This window comes from Motacilla alba, chromosome 3, assembly GCF_015832195.1.
Source record: "Motacilla alba alba isolate MOTALB_02 chromosome 3, Motacilla_alba_V1.0_pri, whole genome shotgun sequence".
NCBI lineage: Eukaryota > Metazoa > Chordata > Aves > Passeriformes > Motacillidae > Motacilla > Motacilla alba.
In genome coordinates, this window is record NC_052018.1 from 67341418 (window position 1) to 67360169 (window position 18752).

General features: G+C 39.9%; 1 protein-coding gene across 1 annotated transcript; it reads left to right on the plus strand.

Annotated features, from left to right (window-relative positions):
- The first annotated feature begins 29 nt into the window (after nucleotides 1-29).
- On the plus strand, nucleotides 30-16043 carry OPN3 (opsin 3). Its single transcript, XM_038133487.1, has 4 exons — nucleotides 30-550; nucleotides 11176-11495; nucleotides 12446-12697; nucleotides 15270-16043. The coding sequence occupies exons 1-4, from the start codon at nucleotides 34-36 to the stop codon at nucleotides 15537-15539; spliced, it is 1359 nt and encodes a 452-aa protein (XP_037989415.1). The 5' UTR covers nucleotides 30-33; the 3' UTR covers nucleotides 15540-16043.
- The last annotated feature ends 2709 nt before the right edge of the window (nucleotides 16044-18752 follow it).

The following is an 18752-nucleotide window of genomic DNA, read 5'->3' on the forward strand; positions in this document are numbered from 1 at the left end:
AGGGCGAGAAGACCTGTTTCCCCAGAAGGAGCCATGCCCCGGCCAGGCACGCCCCGGGGCAGGCCAGGGCGAAGCCACTCCAGGGCGCGCCCTCCGTGGGCGGGAAGGCAGCGGGGGCTCCTCCTCCTGCCCAGAGCATCGGCGTGCGATGGGGCTGGGAGCGAGCCGGGAGGCTTAGCCCCGCTCCGGCCGGGAGCCATGCCCGCGGGGAACGGCACGGGCACCTCCAGCCGCCCGGAGCCCGCGGCGCCCGAGCAGGAGGTGCCGGGCGAGCGGCCCCTCTTCAGCGCCGGTACCTACGAGCTGCTGGCGCTGCTGGTCGCCACCATCGGCATGCTGGGCTTGTGCAACAACTTGCTGGTACTGGTGCTCTACTACAAGTTCAAGCGGCTCCGCACGCCCACCAACCTCTTCCTCGTCAACATCAGCCTCAGCGACCTGCTGGTGTCCGTCTTCGGCGTGAGCCTTACCTTTATGTCCTGCCTGAGGAGCCGCTGGGTGTGGGACGCCGCCGGCTGCGTCTGGGACGGCTTCAGCAGCAGCCTCTTCGGTGGGTGCTGCGGCCGCGGGCGCCGCCTGTCCCTCCGTGTCCTGCTGGGACCCTCCTCGCCCGCTTGTACCGGCGATTCCGCGCCGTGTCCCCGCTTCCCAACCGCCCCAACTCCCCCGTCCCCCCCTTCCCAACCGTCCCAACTGCCCCGTCCCCCCCTTCCCAACCGCCCCAGCCGCTCCATCCCCGCTGCCCCAGCCGCCGCATCCCTGCCGCTCCCGCAGGGCAGTCCGGCCCGGGGGGTTCAATCGCCGCCCTGGCGAGGGGGTGGGGGGAGGTTGAGCAGAGCCGGCGCTTTTTGGTAAAAGAAGAGCGACAGTGATGGAGAAAACGACCCGAAGCAAAAAAAGAAATTATTCGAGAATCAGTTTTTCAACCTCCCGCCTTTGCCTGTGTAAGGTGTAAATGGGACGTGTAGGGAAAAGGACAACAGCGCTGTTAGAAGAGGTCTCTAGCTGACCGAGTGATGCGCAGAATTCATGAGCATAAACCATTGTATTTTGGAGGAAGTGCTGCAGTCTGTGGATAAGGAGCACGCATGACTCTGGCTGTAGGGTCAACAGTGTTCCACCTCCATGAAACAGGTGGAAAGCTGCTCCCCAGCAGTCTTCTCAGTGTTGCAACTTGTCTGTTTATAAAGCTACACAGTGTGTGGCAGTGCCTTCAATTTCCTTATCCATATGTGAAATTCGGGTACCATCTTTCAGTTATAATGGTGTCACAGCTGGGCTTTGGAAAACCACTGATTCCCATGAGATTTTAGCACTGCAGAAGGAGTACTTACAATATTTTCATTTTCAAAACCTATAAGCTCTTTACTGCTTTCCTTCCTGAAATGAATACATACCCTTTGCATAAGTCTGCAGAAGAAAAGGTTGCAGTCCAGCTATGTACATGCAGCCTCTTAAAAGGAATATTGCTTTTTCTTTACCGGTAAAGGATGCTGCAAAAGAAGAGAGTCATGTTTTTAATGGTAATGGGAAGTAAATGTTTGGCTAATCAGTAATGAAGTCTAAAGCTCATCGTGCTAGATACATCTTCTTCTAGCAGAGGTGTATAAATTAGAGGTGGATCACAGTGCAGCCACTGGATGTATATACACTGAAAATTGACTCTGAGGTGACACATTAAAGTCTTCAATAAGCTTTGTGGCTTTCCTGCATACATAGCTTTGTTTCACATGCCTCTATGGTCAGCATTTTGTGGGCTACTGTGTGAAGGTTCATGGTTGCTCATGCTTGATTTGACTTCTGCTGCATAGTGCAGCAAAAATTTTATGTCTTGAAAGTTATGGTGGGTGCAGGATGTAGTTAATCATTTGTGCAGTGTTTGGTACCAGATAATTTCTGCAGTGCACAGATCTCAGATGTTTGTGTAGCTGTTTGGATCAGGAAAAGCACTAGAGCGCCTCGGTGGCTTGAGGTTGTCTCCATCACTCAGCCTGTTCAAATTCTTGAGAAACTCAAGTACTTGTCTGCCAAACAGATGCTGCCAGACAACTGAATGTTAATCTTACACAGGGGATGTAAAGTACAGTTCTGTTCCTACCTTTATCTCTTCTATATTATAGTTATTATTTTTGATGGAGGCATTTACCGTATAGGTTCAAAAATGAGATATATAGTAAGGGTAAAAAACCAGACTATAATAATCTCGTACCATCTTCTGAAATACTAGAAATAGAAACAATGAGGTATATAAATTGGCAAGAAAATTGCTTGATTACGTGTGGCTTTCAATTTCTGTTTATTTTGAGGTATGCTACATAATTTGTTGCTATAAATATATTTAGTAGATGCTTTCCTGCATCCCTCTATTTAAGAATTTTTTTCCCAAAGAAATGTAGGCAAATTCGTGGGCCTTTTCTAAAGAGTAGTCAAGTTAGAATCTATGGTTTGTAAAATTTCATCTTCCTGTTCTTGGTCATGCTATGTTCCTCCTCTGGAATGTGTTTCATTGGGAAGAATTGTTTATTACTATTATTATTAGAAAAGTGTGTTTGTGTGTAGTTGATCAAGTGGATAGTGAATTCACAACTTGATATTCAGGAATGATGCCTTAGTTTACTTTTTTCAGCTGCCATTTAAAGCAATAGAAAATATTTAACTTGGCTATCATAATTGAATATTCTGAATCATAATCTGATAAAGTGATGTCTAATTTTAACCCCCACAGTATTGATTTCATATTCTCATCTAGAAATAGAAGGATTGCTCTTTCTTGTTTTTGAAGATAAGTGGTTCCCCACCTGCATAGGAAAGCAGGGGCATGTCAATGCTGAGGAAAAAAAAAATTATAAATGATGCCCTGTAGGTAGCATCATACTCTGTTTGCCATCTGGATTATTGCTGCCATTGCTTCTATTTTCATTTTGTAATGTGTTTATGGGAAAACCAGTCATTTGAAGGTTTTTTGTTTGTTTGTTCCTGTTTGGTAATGTTGTTTGGGGTTAGATATTTTGGTTGGATTTTTAAATTTTTTTTGGGGGGAATTTCTATAGGTGGGGTTTTTTTCCTGGTTTTTGTTTGGGTGGAGTTTTTTGGTGGTTTTTTTTTTTTTTTTTTTTTTTTTTTTTCATTATTTTTTTCCCTTGGTAGTGGTGAAGACACTGATTAAAGATTTCATTCAGAGCAACCAGGTATTGCATTTTTAATATACTTCTCTTGTGTGTAACAGTCCAAGTCACCTGTTACCTTGAGGTGATGGTGGTAGGGAAAGTAATGTAATGTCTTACTTCTGTATTACTTACAAGTGCTTCTGAAAGTATAACACTCTCCCCAGGAACATTTGGGAATGTGAAGTACATTCGTTGATCAGAAGACATACAAAATTGACAGCTTTCAAGAGTAAAATTCTCATTAACTAAGAAGAGTACTTACAGCTTTGCAGTGTTAATTGCTCAGTAAGCCACAATGGCATAATAAAGATGTTTCTAGAATAAAGTGGGGGTAGCTCTGATACCATGGATATGGAGTCTATGAAACCAGATCATGTGAGTTAACTTTAGTGGTGTGGCTATGTCCTGGGGTTGGACCCAGTCTGGCTTATTTTTAGATGAGATGACTAAAACCTCTTTATTTACAGCTTTGTGGTTCCTTCTTGGGTATGATCTTGGACATTGCTATGTGAGCTTTCTGTGCCAGCCCTTCAGGCCTGAAGGCTGTTCAGTCTTACTTTCCATCCTTATGCATCTTTTTTAATCAGAACAGCCCCTAAGACCCAATATGTGGTGTAAGTTGTTCTTTGCATGTGTTGACTTATAAATGAGAGGTTCCCCTGAGAGTAAACAAATTTGGGACAAATTATTAAATCTGCTTTTTATTTTATTTTTATGTGTTTTTCACTCTAAATTCAGAGCTAATTCTCAACAAATTTTAAAAATCAGATTCTTCCTAATTACTGTAGTTAATCCGGGATCACGTTGAAAATCATTATTCAGCAGCTTTATTTTAAATTTTCAGGTGTTGTTACAATGGTTTTCCTCCTACTGTTTTGAAAACTGAGATCAAGATATGTCTGTGTTCCTCTTAAGGATTTCAATATGATTAAATACATAGGTGGCATTTGTGCTTAAAATAAACTGGTAGCATCTATATTTTCAGAAGCCTTCATTACAGAATAATGACAACTTCTTTCCCCCCTCACAGGTATGAGGGCACTCTCTACACTTCAAATAATTTTGCACTGAAGAATTGAGCATTTTCTTTGTAAGCGTGCTTCTCATTTTGCCAGCCAGTTGGAGGCATGGTGAGATCCGGAACTTAGACACTGTAAGCAGATGTTCACAGTCTGAAACATTTAAGTTGAGAAGATGGCAGCATAACTACAGATTGTCTGTCTAGGAATAGGTGGCTGGTTTTTGTGTTCCTTACAATAGTCTACTTCTGCATTATCATAACTTTCTCTTGAGACATGCCCATGTAGTAGCATCTGCCCCATGTAGTAACACCTGCTCTTGAGTTGCGTTGCACAGCTCAGAGCCTGATGTTTGTGCTACTGCCTATGTTTTCTGCGACTTGAAAGATTTTCATTGAGCCTCTAGAAGGTGCAGAGACCTGCTTGCTACAGTGCAAAACTGATCATTTTGACTACTGAACATCTGTCCTCATCACACAAGTAACAGTCCCTATTTTCTTTTACTCATTAGAGTCTGAAGTCAAGATACATTTTAGGTACATGTCTTCATAGCAGAGGCCCCAAGAAGGGCTTTTTTTCTCTACTACAAAGCCATTCCCAGCACCTCTTATATTACTGCAGGGAAAACGACATAAATGATTACCTGACAAGTCTTAGTCTAAGCTTTCCTGACGCACTTGTCTGTTTTAGACACTAATCCCCACTTAATTTTGTTTCACTGAGTTCCAGTGTTTATTTTGGTACAGGTGGTGTATCCTGGTGTGATTTGATAGCTGCACATCAATTAAGTGATGTATTTATACCATGAGGGTCGCCTTTCTATGGAGGTGTGCAGTCAGCTCTATGCTGGCCCTACTGCATCTGCCACCCTCTCTTTATGTAAAACACTTCTCTTTCCCTGTCTGCAGTCAACCAAGCCATAAGTAGTAGAGATCTGTGTAATCTCTTTATCTGATTTAGCAATACAACTCATCTCTGGGAGGTGTGCTATCACTGGCATAACTTTTTTGCTATGATTTCTAGAGAAGACACCTGACAGCTAAACATACCCAAAAGTCTTGGTTTGCAGATACAGATAATTTATTTCTTCCAATAAGAGAGTAATTGTGAAATACAGGGTCAGAATGTCATGATCTTTGTGTATATCTGCTGGGTATTCACTGATATTTAAGGGGTTTTTTTGAATGACAGTGGCTGTCAGAATTTGATGTGCACAAGAGAAATTTATGTACTGCTCGCCCCCAGGCAGCGGGTGTCTGCTTTAATACCTTCTGTACATTGAAATAGGCCCTGAGGGTTTTGAGGTAAGCTAGTCTTGTCACGTGGAGCAGACACACATAACCCCTCAAGCATAAATCACTTCAGCTAAAAGTAATGGTAGCTAAGCCATTGGCCAGTCCTGGTGTTCTAACACCTTCTGTTTAATTGTGCAGTGGAAGAAAGGAGTGGAAAAACTAGTTGATAACAGGAATGGTCTTGAGAAACAGGCACCAAAACTCTTTATCTGAGGCAGTCTCTTGGCAGAAGATTGCATAGTCAGGGTGTAATCTGGGGTAGGCTTTGTATCATTAAACCTTGTTTGCAATTGAAAGGCTACTGTTACTGAAATGAGATTAGAGACCTCTGTCTTTCCTAACTGCAAGCTGTTTTTGTAAGGGTAAAATAAACACTGCCAGTTTTAATGTCAAATTAATTTAAAGTATTATGTCCCTTCTGGACAAATTACCATTGATATGCAGCAGCTAGATCTCAATAAGCTACCAAATCAATCTTGGTATCTGGGTGAATACTCCATTCCAGTAATGTGAACTAGAGGATGGGAAAAATTGTAAGAATTTTATAGACTGTACTCTCCTGTGAAAAGCTACTGTGTGTACTGCTGAGGTTCTAATATTGGTTTGTTTCAAGGCAAGCTGATACCACCACACCCACCAAATACTGAAGTGGGGATTAATGTCTTGAGAGTGTCTTGTGGACCTGGCTTCAGTTACAGCCTGTTCATCTAAGGCTCTTCCCTACACAGTGACAGTGATGTCCTGTGCCACTCTCTTGCATTACCCATGTATGTTATACACACTGATTTAATCTCACTAAAAGCATTTTCAATTGTTACTCAGCAGATAGTTTTAGGATCCTGTGTTACAAATAGCTGGAGGCTCAATCAGCATGCTTTCAGCTTTAGCTTTTTTTTTTTTTCCCAGAGTAAGTTAGTCACTTGCAATATTGAATCTGGAAGAGGTGATATATTTCACCATAATTTTGTAGGACAGCTACATATAAAATATACTTGAAGTATGTTATGTCTAAGAGAAGTGATTTTTCACATCCCTAGATTTGAATGCGGTGTTAAAATTACTTGTAAAATTAGAAGTGATACGTAGCTGGTGCCTAAATCTTATTGCAGTGCCTAATTGCTGAATCCAGGTAGACTGGTTATATATTTAGTAGTACAAAACTAGAGTGTGCCATAACACCTTTTCTTGCCATGGACAGGAAGCTGCTTCTACTCAATTGCTGCTGTCTAGCTTGTGAAAAGAGGTGAGGAGGTATTGCAGAAGGATGGCTTTCTTCTGTGATTAGGTATGCAAAATAGTCATTCAGTGCTTAAATGTAGGGCAAGGATTAACTGATATAGAAAATAATACACCCTTTTGTTGTAGTTGAGATGGAACCAATACAAAGCAAAACACTCCATTTTCAGAAGGCTTCAAACTGTTTTTATTATAAAAAGCACGCATGCTTTTTATAGATTCTTACAAAACTCATAAGTTTATACTTTACTCATTGGTCACGAAGGACAAACAAAGTGCTTATTGGAACAGGCAGTTGCAGGTTTCTCTTTTTTATCCTTCTTTCTTTCTTCGTTTCTATGTCAACAACCTTGGTAGAAAATTCTTTCAGGGGTAAACATGGATCCTCTTATCAAACTTCTCTCTGGCTCGCAGAAGTGGCTGTAAAATCTCTTCCACATCTTTCGACAGAAGCCACAGTCTGTCTCAGAAATGGATCTGATTTGCTACATTAAGCTGCAGTTGCTCGGTAGAGATGCTCAGACTTTGGGAATATTTGATATCACCTCTGACCAAATTATAGGTCATGCTTGGGGCAGGGGCTCAATATGAAAATAAGGTGTATCTTGCATGGAGAGGGCAGAAGCTGTTGTGACTGTTCAAACTTGTTGAAGGTAACCCTTCAGTTCTGAAGGCACTGCAACATTTTTCTTCTAATTAAGGATTATAAAGTCAGAATATACACATGGTGTGGTATAACGCAATACAGCTTAGCTGTGTTTTGCAGTCTTCTCTGTGATGGCCTACACTATGCAGATTGAAGTATTTAATGATGTATCCAGAACTGACTCCTGGAAAAGCCTAGAATATGGAAGAGATAATTATCACATATGGTACATAATCAAATCTACACTAATGCAGTATTTCAGTGGGAAAGCAATACAAAATGGCAAAAATGAGAATTTTCTTCATAAACACTCAAATAACAAGAAGTAGCTTGTCACTGCTCTCTGATTGTGTATGGCTGGCTGCTGGAGCAGAAGAGGAGTTGCAACATAGAAATTGCAAGCTAGTGGCTTAAACAAGAAGACACTTCAGGTTTGCCACATTTATCTGCAGCTTCAATGGAAATGACCCCATTTTGCTAGGGTAATTGTCCAGGCTTAAATCAGAGCTAGAACTAGCAGCAGTTCCTAAACCCAAGGAGTGTTTATGTTTCTAATCAGCACATACAGATAGGGGTATTGTGTGAGATGAAAATCTGTGTATCAGACTTGCAGTCTCTGTAAACACTGGGCAGTACTGGGCAGTAAAGTCTTTCTGAAAGAGTTAGAAAGGGTGAATTGCTGGTAGAGTAAATTAACTCTCAGAGTCTTAGGTCTTAGCCTTGAATCAAAATATGTAGATCTCCAGTACCTTGAGAAGCAAAACAAAATTTGTGTCAGTAAAAGGTAGAAATTGGTTTGAAATGCGTATTTTTGCTAAGAGGTGACTAATAGCCAAACAATAACCATAATGGCTTTCTGTAACAGATTTGGTTTTTTAATCAGCACACATTTCATCATATTAAAATATGCAACTCAGGATGAAATTTAATAATGTCCAGAAAAGCTCCTGCAGAGGAGTGGGGGCAGGGAGGGAAGTAAAATTCAGTGCTTTCCTCTGCACTAGACTACAGAAACTGAATGAAACATAGAAAATGCAGCCATACACATGCATAAATCATATATATCTTATGCTGTGACCTGCATTTCCTGCCTCAATGTCTGCGTGCTGCCAGACACTCCTTGAATACCCACAGAATAGGGATTTTTATTTTGGTGCATACTGTCCAACAAAGGTCCCATCTACAGTTCAGGGAGGAAAATTCAAGTATGTATTTGAAGAACAGTAGTTTTATACTGAAAGGGGCTTGATAGAACATTGCTCAAATGTGCACATACTGATTTTTAGAGATACTGAGCATTCAATGACTTCCTTGAGAATGTCAAGGACTTAGGAAGTTATTGCTTGTGGACACCTGTACTTTCAGCCAAGCATGTGAGCTTTTGATTACTTTGTCATGGCTGGAATTCAGCGCTCATAAAAGGGATGGGGAAGTATTAAGACCACACAGGGACATTGGACATTGAATACCATTCAATAAAGGAAGGTGGTAAGGAACAAAAGGTTAATTTAGGTATTCTGACTCATCATCCTGAGGAGCTGCTCCTTCTCTCCTTGCTTGCTCTTTGTCTCATCAGACAAATCTGCAGTGCACTATATAAGCAAACTGAGCCTTTAGTTGAGTGATGTGATTTTCCTCCATAAACGTATCTGTGGATGACTGTCACAACTGTCAGGTAAACTTTTGTGCTTTCTAACCTTTCGGTAAGAGAAATTGAAGGGGCACTTGTTGCCTTACCTTGTGTTCAGGAAGTAGACTGCATTTGATTGAAGAAAGCATTTACCTGAGCCAGTGTAAGTGTAGAATAGTGTAGATTTTAGAAGAGTTTGAATAGTGTAGGTAATTTTTTCTTTCTTTTTTTTTTTGTAGAAAAGAGTAGATTTTATAGAATACCTATAAAATCCTGTAGTAATTTTCTAATGCTTATTAATACTTTGCTTAGATCCACATTGTTCAATGTATTTTTAACATGTTAGGTCACAAAAAAAGGCACGAAGGACAACTTTTCAACTTCATTTTTAAAAAACCCAACAAACCCAACCTTAGGTCTTTGGAAACTTTCTCATCCACATTTGCTAGTCCATTTTCAAGCTGTGAAAATGAAATTCTACAGCAATGATTTATAAAAGGAAAAAAACCCACAAAACTAAATGTGAAATATTACTGCATGGCCAACAATGTCTACATCTTTTCATGATGAAGGTTTAAAGATAACTAGAAAAAAAAGCACATTAAAAAATTGTTTCATTTTAAAGAGTGTGGCACATTTTTTTTTTAGAGTGGGAAATGCCCTTAATCAAGAAAACTTTCTAACTCACCTCTTATAAAAAGGGAATATTTTAATAACTACAGCATAAAGTAACTTTTATAGAATCCTAAAGGTTATCCTACTGTGAAATACTTGGTTAATATTAAACTGCTTTTGCTGTTGAATACTTTCACAGAGAGGTTACATGTTGCTCTAGATTTTGTTATTCTTAGTTGCCTTCCTGGAATCCATGTTGCTGGTCCTTCTGTGCTGTTGTTAATTTATCTTCAAGAAATGTTTATCCTTTTTCAAAGTGAGATGAGGTTCCTGTGGAGTATAAAATGATTGTTCACTGTTTGGTAGTGAAATCTGCACAATTAACCTTCTTAGAGCTTATGGCTCATATGAATGAACTTGGAGAAATTAAGTGCTGTGCATATGCATGAAAAAATACTTGTGCTTTGTATTAGATAAAATCTATACAGATTTAGACACAGAGATCCGCATAATCTCACAGAATGCTGTGAAATACACACTTTTGTTGTTTAAGAGCCTGTGTTTATGAACTTGATGACTGAATCATAACAGATTTCAGGTGTCTGGCAGTTGCCTGATGGGCAATTTGGTTTTTGATCATCAAGTGTTACAGACCATTGAAGTAGAAATCCTTATATCCTAATCAAGACAGAAATGCCTTAGCTTCATGAAATTTTAAAAGTGTCTGGATAGGGTAGTACTGAGAGCTGAAGATAATGTGTGATTTCTGTCATAACATGTTAATAATAGTGTACTGGGTTTGAGGTGGACAGAAAAGGATGACAGTGCATAAATAAACAAGGACTGATATTTTTATGAAAGCAGCAGTATAGGAAAGGACACTCAAAATAACTGAATGTCTTTCAGGACACCTTCAGCAATGTGTGGCTTTGCCTTCCTGGTTCTTCTTGGAATGCAAAGACTCCCAGGATATCTTGAAATAAATTGGAATTATTCTAGTAATTTTATTCACACTAAAGGTGCACATCTCTACTTTCAGTTGCTGAAGGCTTTCTTTAATTTCAGTCTCAACTCTCAATTCACTATGCTTCTAAGAGTTTTTTTAATTGCTGATTATCTCAGTTGTATATGATAGCTCTATCTTTTAAAAACCCTAAACAGCCAAAGGAAACCACATACCACAAAGGAACGTATAACAGCAACAAACCTTACAATAACTGCAAGCAGGAAAAACCCCAAACCTTGGACCATGATACCTCACTGAATGAAGTAATGTTTAGGAAGAGGTATTGGCTTAGTCTCTTTTTCCCTTGTCCCACTTCTTAGCCATTGTACATCCTTGATCAGATATCAGTGTCCTACTGAGTAGTTTCGAGTTGGTGATTATGTTTGGCTTAGTAGTTAGTGAGTAACACACAAATCTTATTGGTGTTAGATTCATAATGTGAGCTAGGTAATTTTGAGTTAACGTGCTAGCAAAGGAAACATTTATCAAGAGGAGTGCAGTCCTGTTTACAGTATTTGTGAATAATTTAATTGATTTCCTTTTTTTTTTTTTTTTTTACAGGAATTGTTTCAATCATGACTCTCACTGCTCTTGCCTATGAGCGCTACATTCGGGTGGTGCATGCAAAAGTGATTGACTTCTCTTGGTCTTGGCGGGCTATCACGTACATCTGGCTGTACTCACTGGCCTGGACTGGAGCCCCTCTTTTGGGCTGGAACAGATACACACTGGAAATTCATGGGTTGGGTTGCTCGGTGGACTGGAAGTCAAAAGACCCCAATGATACCTCCTTTGTGCTCCTTTTTTTCCTTGGCTGTCTAGTAGCACCTGTTGGGATCATGGCCTATTGCTATGGCCATATTCTGCATGCAGTAAGAATGGTAAGTTAGTTCAAGTGAGACTTCCCTTAATGTAATATTGTCAGTGAAAAATGTTGAAGCTGTGTATTAAGGTTGAATCCAAGCCAAATTTGCAGTCTCACTTCCCTTTTAAACTTTTGAAAATTTGATGTTCATCTATGTCAGGTACCACCAGATAGGTCGTCAGATCGGGAGAGAACAGCCGAGAGCTACTGAGGTCTATTTGTTGTGTGGTTTTACTGGGAGGAAGTAGGGAACGGCTTATGCTTACTAATCCACATCAGATCCTCACCTGAAAATTCAATCCAAATCCTTAGTATGAGAAAGTGTTAATGATTCATATTCTGTGGGTAGTTAGTCTGGACCCACTCAAGTTTATGGTCAGCAGTATTGGCAGAATGGATAATTTGTGCAGTATGTTCATGTGCATGTCCTATCTTTTCTGTATTTCATGACTCGGGTAACATGGGAACCTGCTGCCTGGTATTCTGCTTTAGAGATTTCCTGATTGTAGGGCAACATACTATGTGACAAAGCAGTGCAGACAAATCTATTTATGATTTTTTTTTTTTTCTCTAAAGATTTTTTCCACAAATTTACAGGACTGTCTAACTAGTCAGACAAAGTACCACTAATGTAAACTGAATTTGCTTATGCAATAGCTGAGGGCAAGTTATTTTTCTAAAGTACTTATAACTGCAGCATGCTTTGTTACATCTCTGGATTTGTTGTTTTCTAGTAAATTAGCTATTCTATTTTTTTTCAGCTTGTATTTTTACACTTAATGTAGGGAATAAAATCTGAGAAACATGATGTAAGCTTCCAGAAGAATTGTGGTTTAAAAGATAAGGTGTATGGTGTCTGTGCCTTAAACTAAGAGAGTGAGTCAGTTACTTATAAATAAATATAGAACTATCCAAGTTCAAGTAAAACATAAGGCTATTTTGTTTTACTTTTTTTTCTCTCTACAGCTTCGCTGTGTAGAAGATTTCCAGACAGTTCAAGTGATCAAACTTCTAAGATATGAAAAGAAGGTGGCTAAAATGTGTTTCTTGATGATCTCCACGTTCCTTATTTGTTGGATGCCCTATGCAGTGGTCTCCCTCTTGATAACATATGGCTACAGCAACCTTGTAACTCCAACAGTAGCTATCATCCCATCTTTCTTTGCCAAGTCAAGCACTGCTTATAATCCAGTTATCTATATCTTCATGAGTAGAAAGGTAGGTACATTAAAGATTTTCTTGTTTGAATTATTAGTAACCAGTATCACACTTGTGAAGTGTAGGTCTGAAATACTTTAATCTGAAAAAAAAATTAAAATTTCAACAGCTAGAATAAATGGTAACAATCTAGAAGAAATAAAATCCCTGATGGTGCTTAAATACCACCAGATCATAAATTTAATTTGCTTATATGTGATTTCAAACATTTGAGTCACAAAAGGGACAGAAAAGAGTGTCAGATTTTAAAAGTCTAATTTTGACAGTTTACCTGTGAAATGGATTGCTACCAGAAGACCTCATCTGAATCACTCCCTTACCACAGTAGGACTCCATCAGAGGAAGTCCATAATAATCAGTGTCTCTTTTTTAGGAATAAAAAACTTGCCTCTGACTTCTGTGCTATAGCAATACAAGGACTGATACTGGAAGTGTACCATGCACATTGTAAACTTCTGAAATCAAGATTGTATAAAGGTATCTTGAGTTTAATAGAATCCCTAGACAAAGGGTAAAAAACCATGAGTGATTGCTGAAAGGGTTTGGCTGAGTTTTCCTTACCTTCAAACCCATTATATAGATGGAATTTTCTGTGGTTTCCAACACTGGCTTGCAGTTGCTGGGCAGCAGCCTGGGCCAGCCAGCAGCCTGTAGGGACCAGGAGGCCAAGCCAGTGGGTCTGATCAGCCACGGGGGCAGCCAAGCAAAGGCTGAGTGCAGCTCAGGTCAGGACCCAGGGCAAGGGGGAGCTTAAATGCTTTCCTGAGTAAAAGCAGGAGGCCTCCAATGTGGCCTTCAATCTTGTTCTTCCCTCACAGCTCATTTCACAGCAGGCTGATCCACAGTTATATGGCTGCACAATATCAGAGTTATCCTGGATATGGGAAGCCAACAACAGTCATGTTCAAAAAGGCTTTTTCAACAGAGTGACTTTTTAAATACACTGGCACTGACTGTGTACCTAGTTGTCAGGCAGAATATCTTTTCTTAAAAACATTTTGTGGGTTCTGATACCCAGCAGCAGTTTCAATTAAACTTGTACCAGGTATAATGCCAGTAAAGACACAGCCAGGATAAGTATCAATCATCTGAACACGCTTATTGGACATACATTGTGAAGTTTTTTCTCTTGCCTCTAATTCCAGATTAGGACCAAAATGATAGTATTTTTGCTAAATGATTTTTGATTATATTACCCTCAGAAGGAATCATTTAAACAAGTTCTCTATAACAGCCTTCCTTTATCTGAACTCATTCTAACATGCTTGTACCTTCTAACTTCTTTGCTCTCTACTCTGAGGTAGACCATTACCTCTGAAGTTGTCAAGGCTTCCACATGACCATTCTTTCTCTGAGTTTATCCTTGTATGAGATCTTGTAACTAGCTAGGTTCCTTTCCCAACAGGACAGACCTATTGCCTTCTCTATGTCAGAGTAGGATTAATTTTCTGCAGCAAAACCTTGTTCTAACTTGGCATGTCAGATTGCTTCTTGCATGACATCTGGGAAAACAGAGGCACTGGCCATGCAGGATAATACTGAGTAATCCTTAACACAGCTAAACTGAAGGCTGTTAAAAAGAGATGTCCTACCCCCTTTTCAGAGAAAAGGTGCATTATTTCCCACCTGCTCCTGGATGTTTTTCATGTTTGGGATTTTTGTTTTTTTTGTTTTGGGGTTTTTTGGTGTTTTGGTTGGTTGATTGAAGTCTTCTTCATGCAATCCAGGCAATTCTTGTTACAGATTATTAAACAAAGGGGAAGTGGCCCTCTTATTTCTTGTGGAACCAGGGTTCTTCCCCAAAGGATCATGTTTGAGCTTTAAATGTGTGCAGGCATGGAGCTACTGAGAGAATGCATCTTTAACTCTCATACCTGGATCTTTGTTTTGTTGAAGGGGAGACCATAATTAGAGAATTAATACAGTGCTATTACTCAAATTTCCATTCTGTGTGCTGGTATGAGCTTTCACTGAATACCTCACATTACCACGCAGTAGAACAGACTTCCTGTGTCATAGGTAGCTGCTGGTTATCTGAAAGATTTCTGTTCCATCCATATTCAATGGGAACATTTGACTTCTGTGTTACTAACCATTGAAATTTTATTTTACATCTGTGACATTAAATGCTTTTGTTAAAATTCCAGACCCTGGAGTTAATTAAAAGGAAGAAAATATCCCATTGTATCCCCTTCCTCCCCTTGTTCCTTTCCTCTGTATCTTCCTGTGAAGTGTTCATGAGAATGTTCCTTCCCTGCTGGATCTAATGTGTGATTTTTGAATATGGAAACAAAACCTATAGCACACTTTGGAGCCTAGTCCTCTTGTCTTTTGCTTGTAGCTGGTAAAATATTCAGTTGCATTTCAGTGCCCTCTGTTGGCTCAGTGATTCTATTCAGATGTACAGAAAAAAGTACTACAAAGGCAGCATGTTTTGTTACTGAAACTAACTCAGAATACATGCAGAAATCTCTTATTTAAAGTCATTTACTGTACTGTGCCCCTCAGTTGCTTGAAGGTGATAGTGAATGCTTAGGAAGCTGAACATAATCCTGTTCATTCTCTCCTGCAGTTTCGACGCTGCCTTTTGCAACTCCTGTGCTTTCGCCTGATGAGGTTCCAGAGGACAATGAAAGAGACACCAGCAACAGGGAGTGACAAACCAATACGACCCATAGTTATGTCTCAGAAAGCAGGGGACAGGCCAAAGAAGAAAGTGACTTTCAGCTCTTCCTCTGTCATTTTTATTATCACCAGTGATGACACTGAGCAAATAGACGACAGCAGTAAACACGATGAGACAAAAGTAAATGTCATCCAAGTAAAGCCATTGCAGGGATGAGCTGAAGAGACATGAGAATGAGATGGATTTCAGCCACTAGACTGTTGAGGCTGGAGACTGGTTTTAGGGGCAATGTCTGTGGGCTACCAGAGGAAACCACATTCTGAAGCTGTGAAATACTGAAGGGATTCAGTGTCTGAAGCTCTTCAAGTAATTCACTTTTGGTCATAGTACGGGAATCTCTGCTAAAATTCTTGATGGATGTCATTACTCTGAATTTTCTTAAAGCATATTTTATGATTGCCATTCAGAACTTTTGGTATTTTAATGTTTTCTGTATATTGAGCCTTCAGTGAATAATTAAATTGATCTTTTTTATATAATTTTGTTCTCAGTGAAATATTTTTTCCACCACCAACTAGGACATGATCTAATATTGTAGCTTGTTGGATACAGTTTGAAGAGAAGTGCTAAGACCTGAGAAAACTATAGTATTTCAGTGTTTCAGTTGGCCTTTCCAAAGATCAAGTAGAGAGTTTGTAAAGAGAAATTACCCACTGTTCATACTTATGAAAGTAAAATGTGAGTAATTAACAATAACAGTGTGTGATTCTTTATTAGTTGATGTACAACATATTTACCACACTGACAATCATGTAACAATATATGAAACCTGAACACTAGAGTTTGTGGTAAATTTCTTATCTTAGAAATTTTCACTGCACTCCGTTTGAAGTGCAGTGAAATGAGCTGAAAATTCATGAAATGATTCTCATTGAAATAGCAAGATTTCATATCCTTTCATGAAAGAAATTGAAACACAAAATCAACAAATTAAGTTAAGGGTGAAGACAAAGAAAGGAAATACAAGGAAGTGAAATCAAATTGAAAAAAAATGAAAATTCTTAGGAGAAATTAAATTTTTGAAATGGAATGGAATGAAGTACAGTGAAATGAACTGAAACTTCGTGGAGTGATACTCACTGAAATGGTGAGATTTTATTTCCTTTCATGAAATTAAGAAATTTCATCACAGCAGGGTACTGAGATTGCTCACTCTACACTTTTGGAATCTGGGCCAGCCACGGTGATGGGGATCACAGCAGCAGTGACAAGTTGCCATTTGGGTTAGGGTTCAGAGAGCTGCAGAGCATACAGCTCCCAGAAAACTGGGTCTGGAAAAGGCATGCTCAGGCAATCCTGGCAGGGCACAAACTTTGCTGCTCCTACATCTTTCTAATCTGGACCTCCCATGGTGATCAGAACCTCAGCCCCAGCGACAAGATGCCATTCCACCTAGAGTTGGGGTTGAGAGACCTAGAGGACCTAAAGGACGTAGAGTTCCAGGGACACTGGGGCTGGAACATGCATGACAAGAGGATTATGGCAGGGGCACAACATTTCTGCCTTCACACCTCACAGATTAGGACCATAAATGGGGATGGGCATCTCAGCTACAGCCCCAAGATTGCTAAAAGGTTAGTGTGAAAAAAAGGAAATTCTGAAATGAAGTGAAAACAATAGAACAGAATGGAATGGAATGGAATGACTGAAACTTTGTGAAATGACACTCATTGAAATAGTGAGATTTCATTTCCTTTCATGAAATGAAGAATTTTATTAAGATATTAAAAAGTGTGGAGCTGGCAATGTGAGCACTCTGCCATGATGCCCCTGCAATGCCTTTTTGAGTGTTAGTGTCCCTGGATGTGTAGGCTGAATTAACAATCTAAAACTAAGTTTCTTGAACTGTTGATGGTAACCTTTTCTTGTAGTCTGTCATGGGCTTTGTAAGTGTGGCTCTGTGAAGTTAGTGTGCTGCAGTCCTATTTGCTCATCTTTTAAATATAACTGTTTCCTGTCCTTACTGCAGCATTCTTTCAAGAATCACACCCTGCTACGGAATTTAAGTGTTGTAACTGGGTAGCATCAGGTTATTCACAGTTTCATCATCTTTTAAAAAAAAATTAAAAATCCGTCTTTGGTTTATTCTGCTGTTGTCACAACAGGAAAATTTATTACAGTGTGGATAGAAAGACTGATGCTGGACCTTTCTCTCCCATTACAGGCAATGGATGATGGTTAGAATTAGCATTTGAACAATAGATTGTTCATTGAGTAACAGAACTGGACCCTGAGAAATAGGAGAAGGAGAAATGGGAAGGACAAAAGGGTAAGAAGGGATAAGCAGGGTATATAATTAACAAAGATTTTAAATAAACTAGTTGGTAAGAGCATTCATGATCCTGTTATGCAAAGGGAAATTACAGGTGTGGTGAGTACCATGATAACCTCAGAGCCAAATAATATCTCTTAAGGATGTTTTGTTGATTTTGTGCATTAATAGAAAAATACATATAATGATTTAGCTAAAATACCATTTTTAATCTGCAAATGCAGAAGCCTCAGTTTTCTTGTTGCCTCCCAGCACCTGGTGTGTCAGGACAGCTGGGAGGCATTTCAGCATCTCCTCCATGCTGGGGAAGGGATCCTCTCTCACCCTGTGTTTTGAGGCCATCATGAATCCTGAAGGGCTGCCCACTGACTTACCTGGGGCTTCTGCTGCTGTGCTGGATCCCATGGAGGCAAGAAACTGTTGGATGGCAACAGATCTGCTCCACAACCATGTGACCTTCCTCCTTTTTCAGCTCCTAGAAGAAACTAGATTTATGCTGAATGTATCTGACTTCATGCAGAAGAGTTGGGTCTTATACTATATAAGATTTTATTTTTTTTTATCACAGTGATTACATCAGTCAGGAGATCAGTATTCACAGGCATACCCTGTTTGCTTGTGCCCTGCATAACATTGGTCTCCTGCTGCTGTTTCCTGCTAGAATACTGCATCAGCTAAGTGAAATGGATACGCAACCACTGTACTGTGCTAACCCACCCAGAAATAGCAGCTTTTAAGAATACATTTATCCTTGGCTTATACAAACAACCTTCAGCTCAAGAACAGAATTTGCCTGTCTAATATCCAGAGGTAAGAGATGAGTAAAATCTGGCTATGATGGTGGAAGATTTTGTTTGATGTACATGCAAACATCTCAGTTTGAAAATATCTGCAGTCAGGTATTTTGTCAGTCTATGTCCCCACAGTTAAGGAGCGTTGTCATTTCTCATGAAGGAAAAAAGGAGGAGGGTGAGGCTGGAACTATCCCAGAGGATGGGAATGCCTGTTCCTGCTGCTACTTAGGGTTGGCAGTAGGTGCCCCCTTGGGATTAGCCTGGTACTGGTGCATGCCCCTGTCCCTCCCTCCGTGGCAGCAA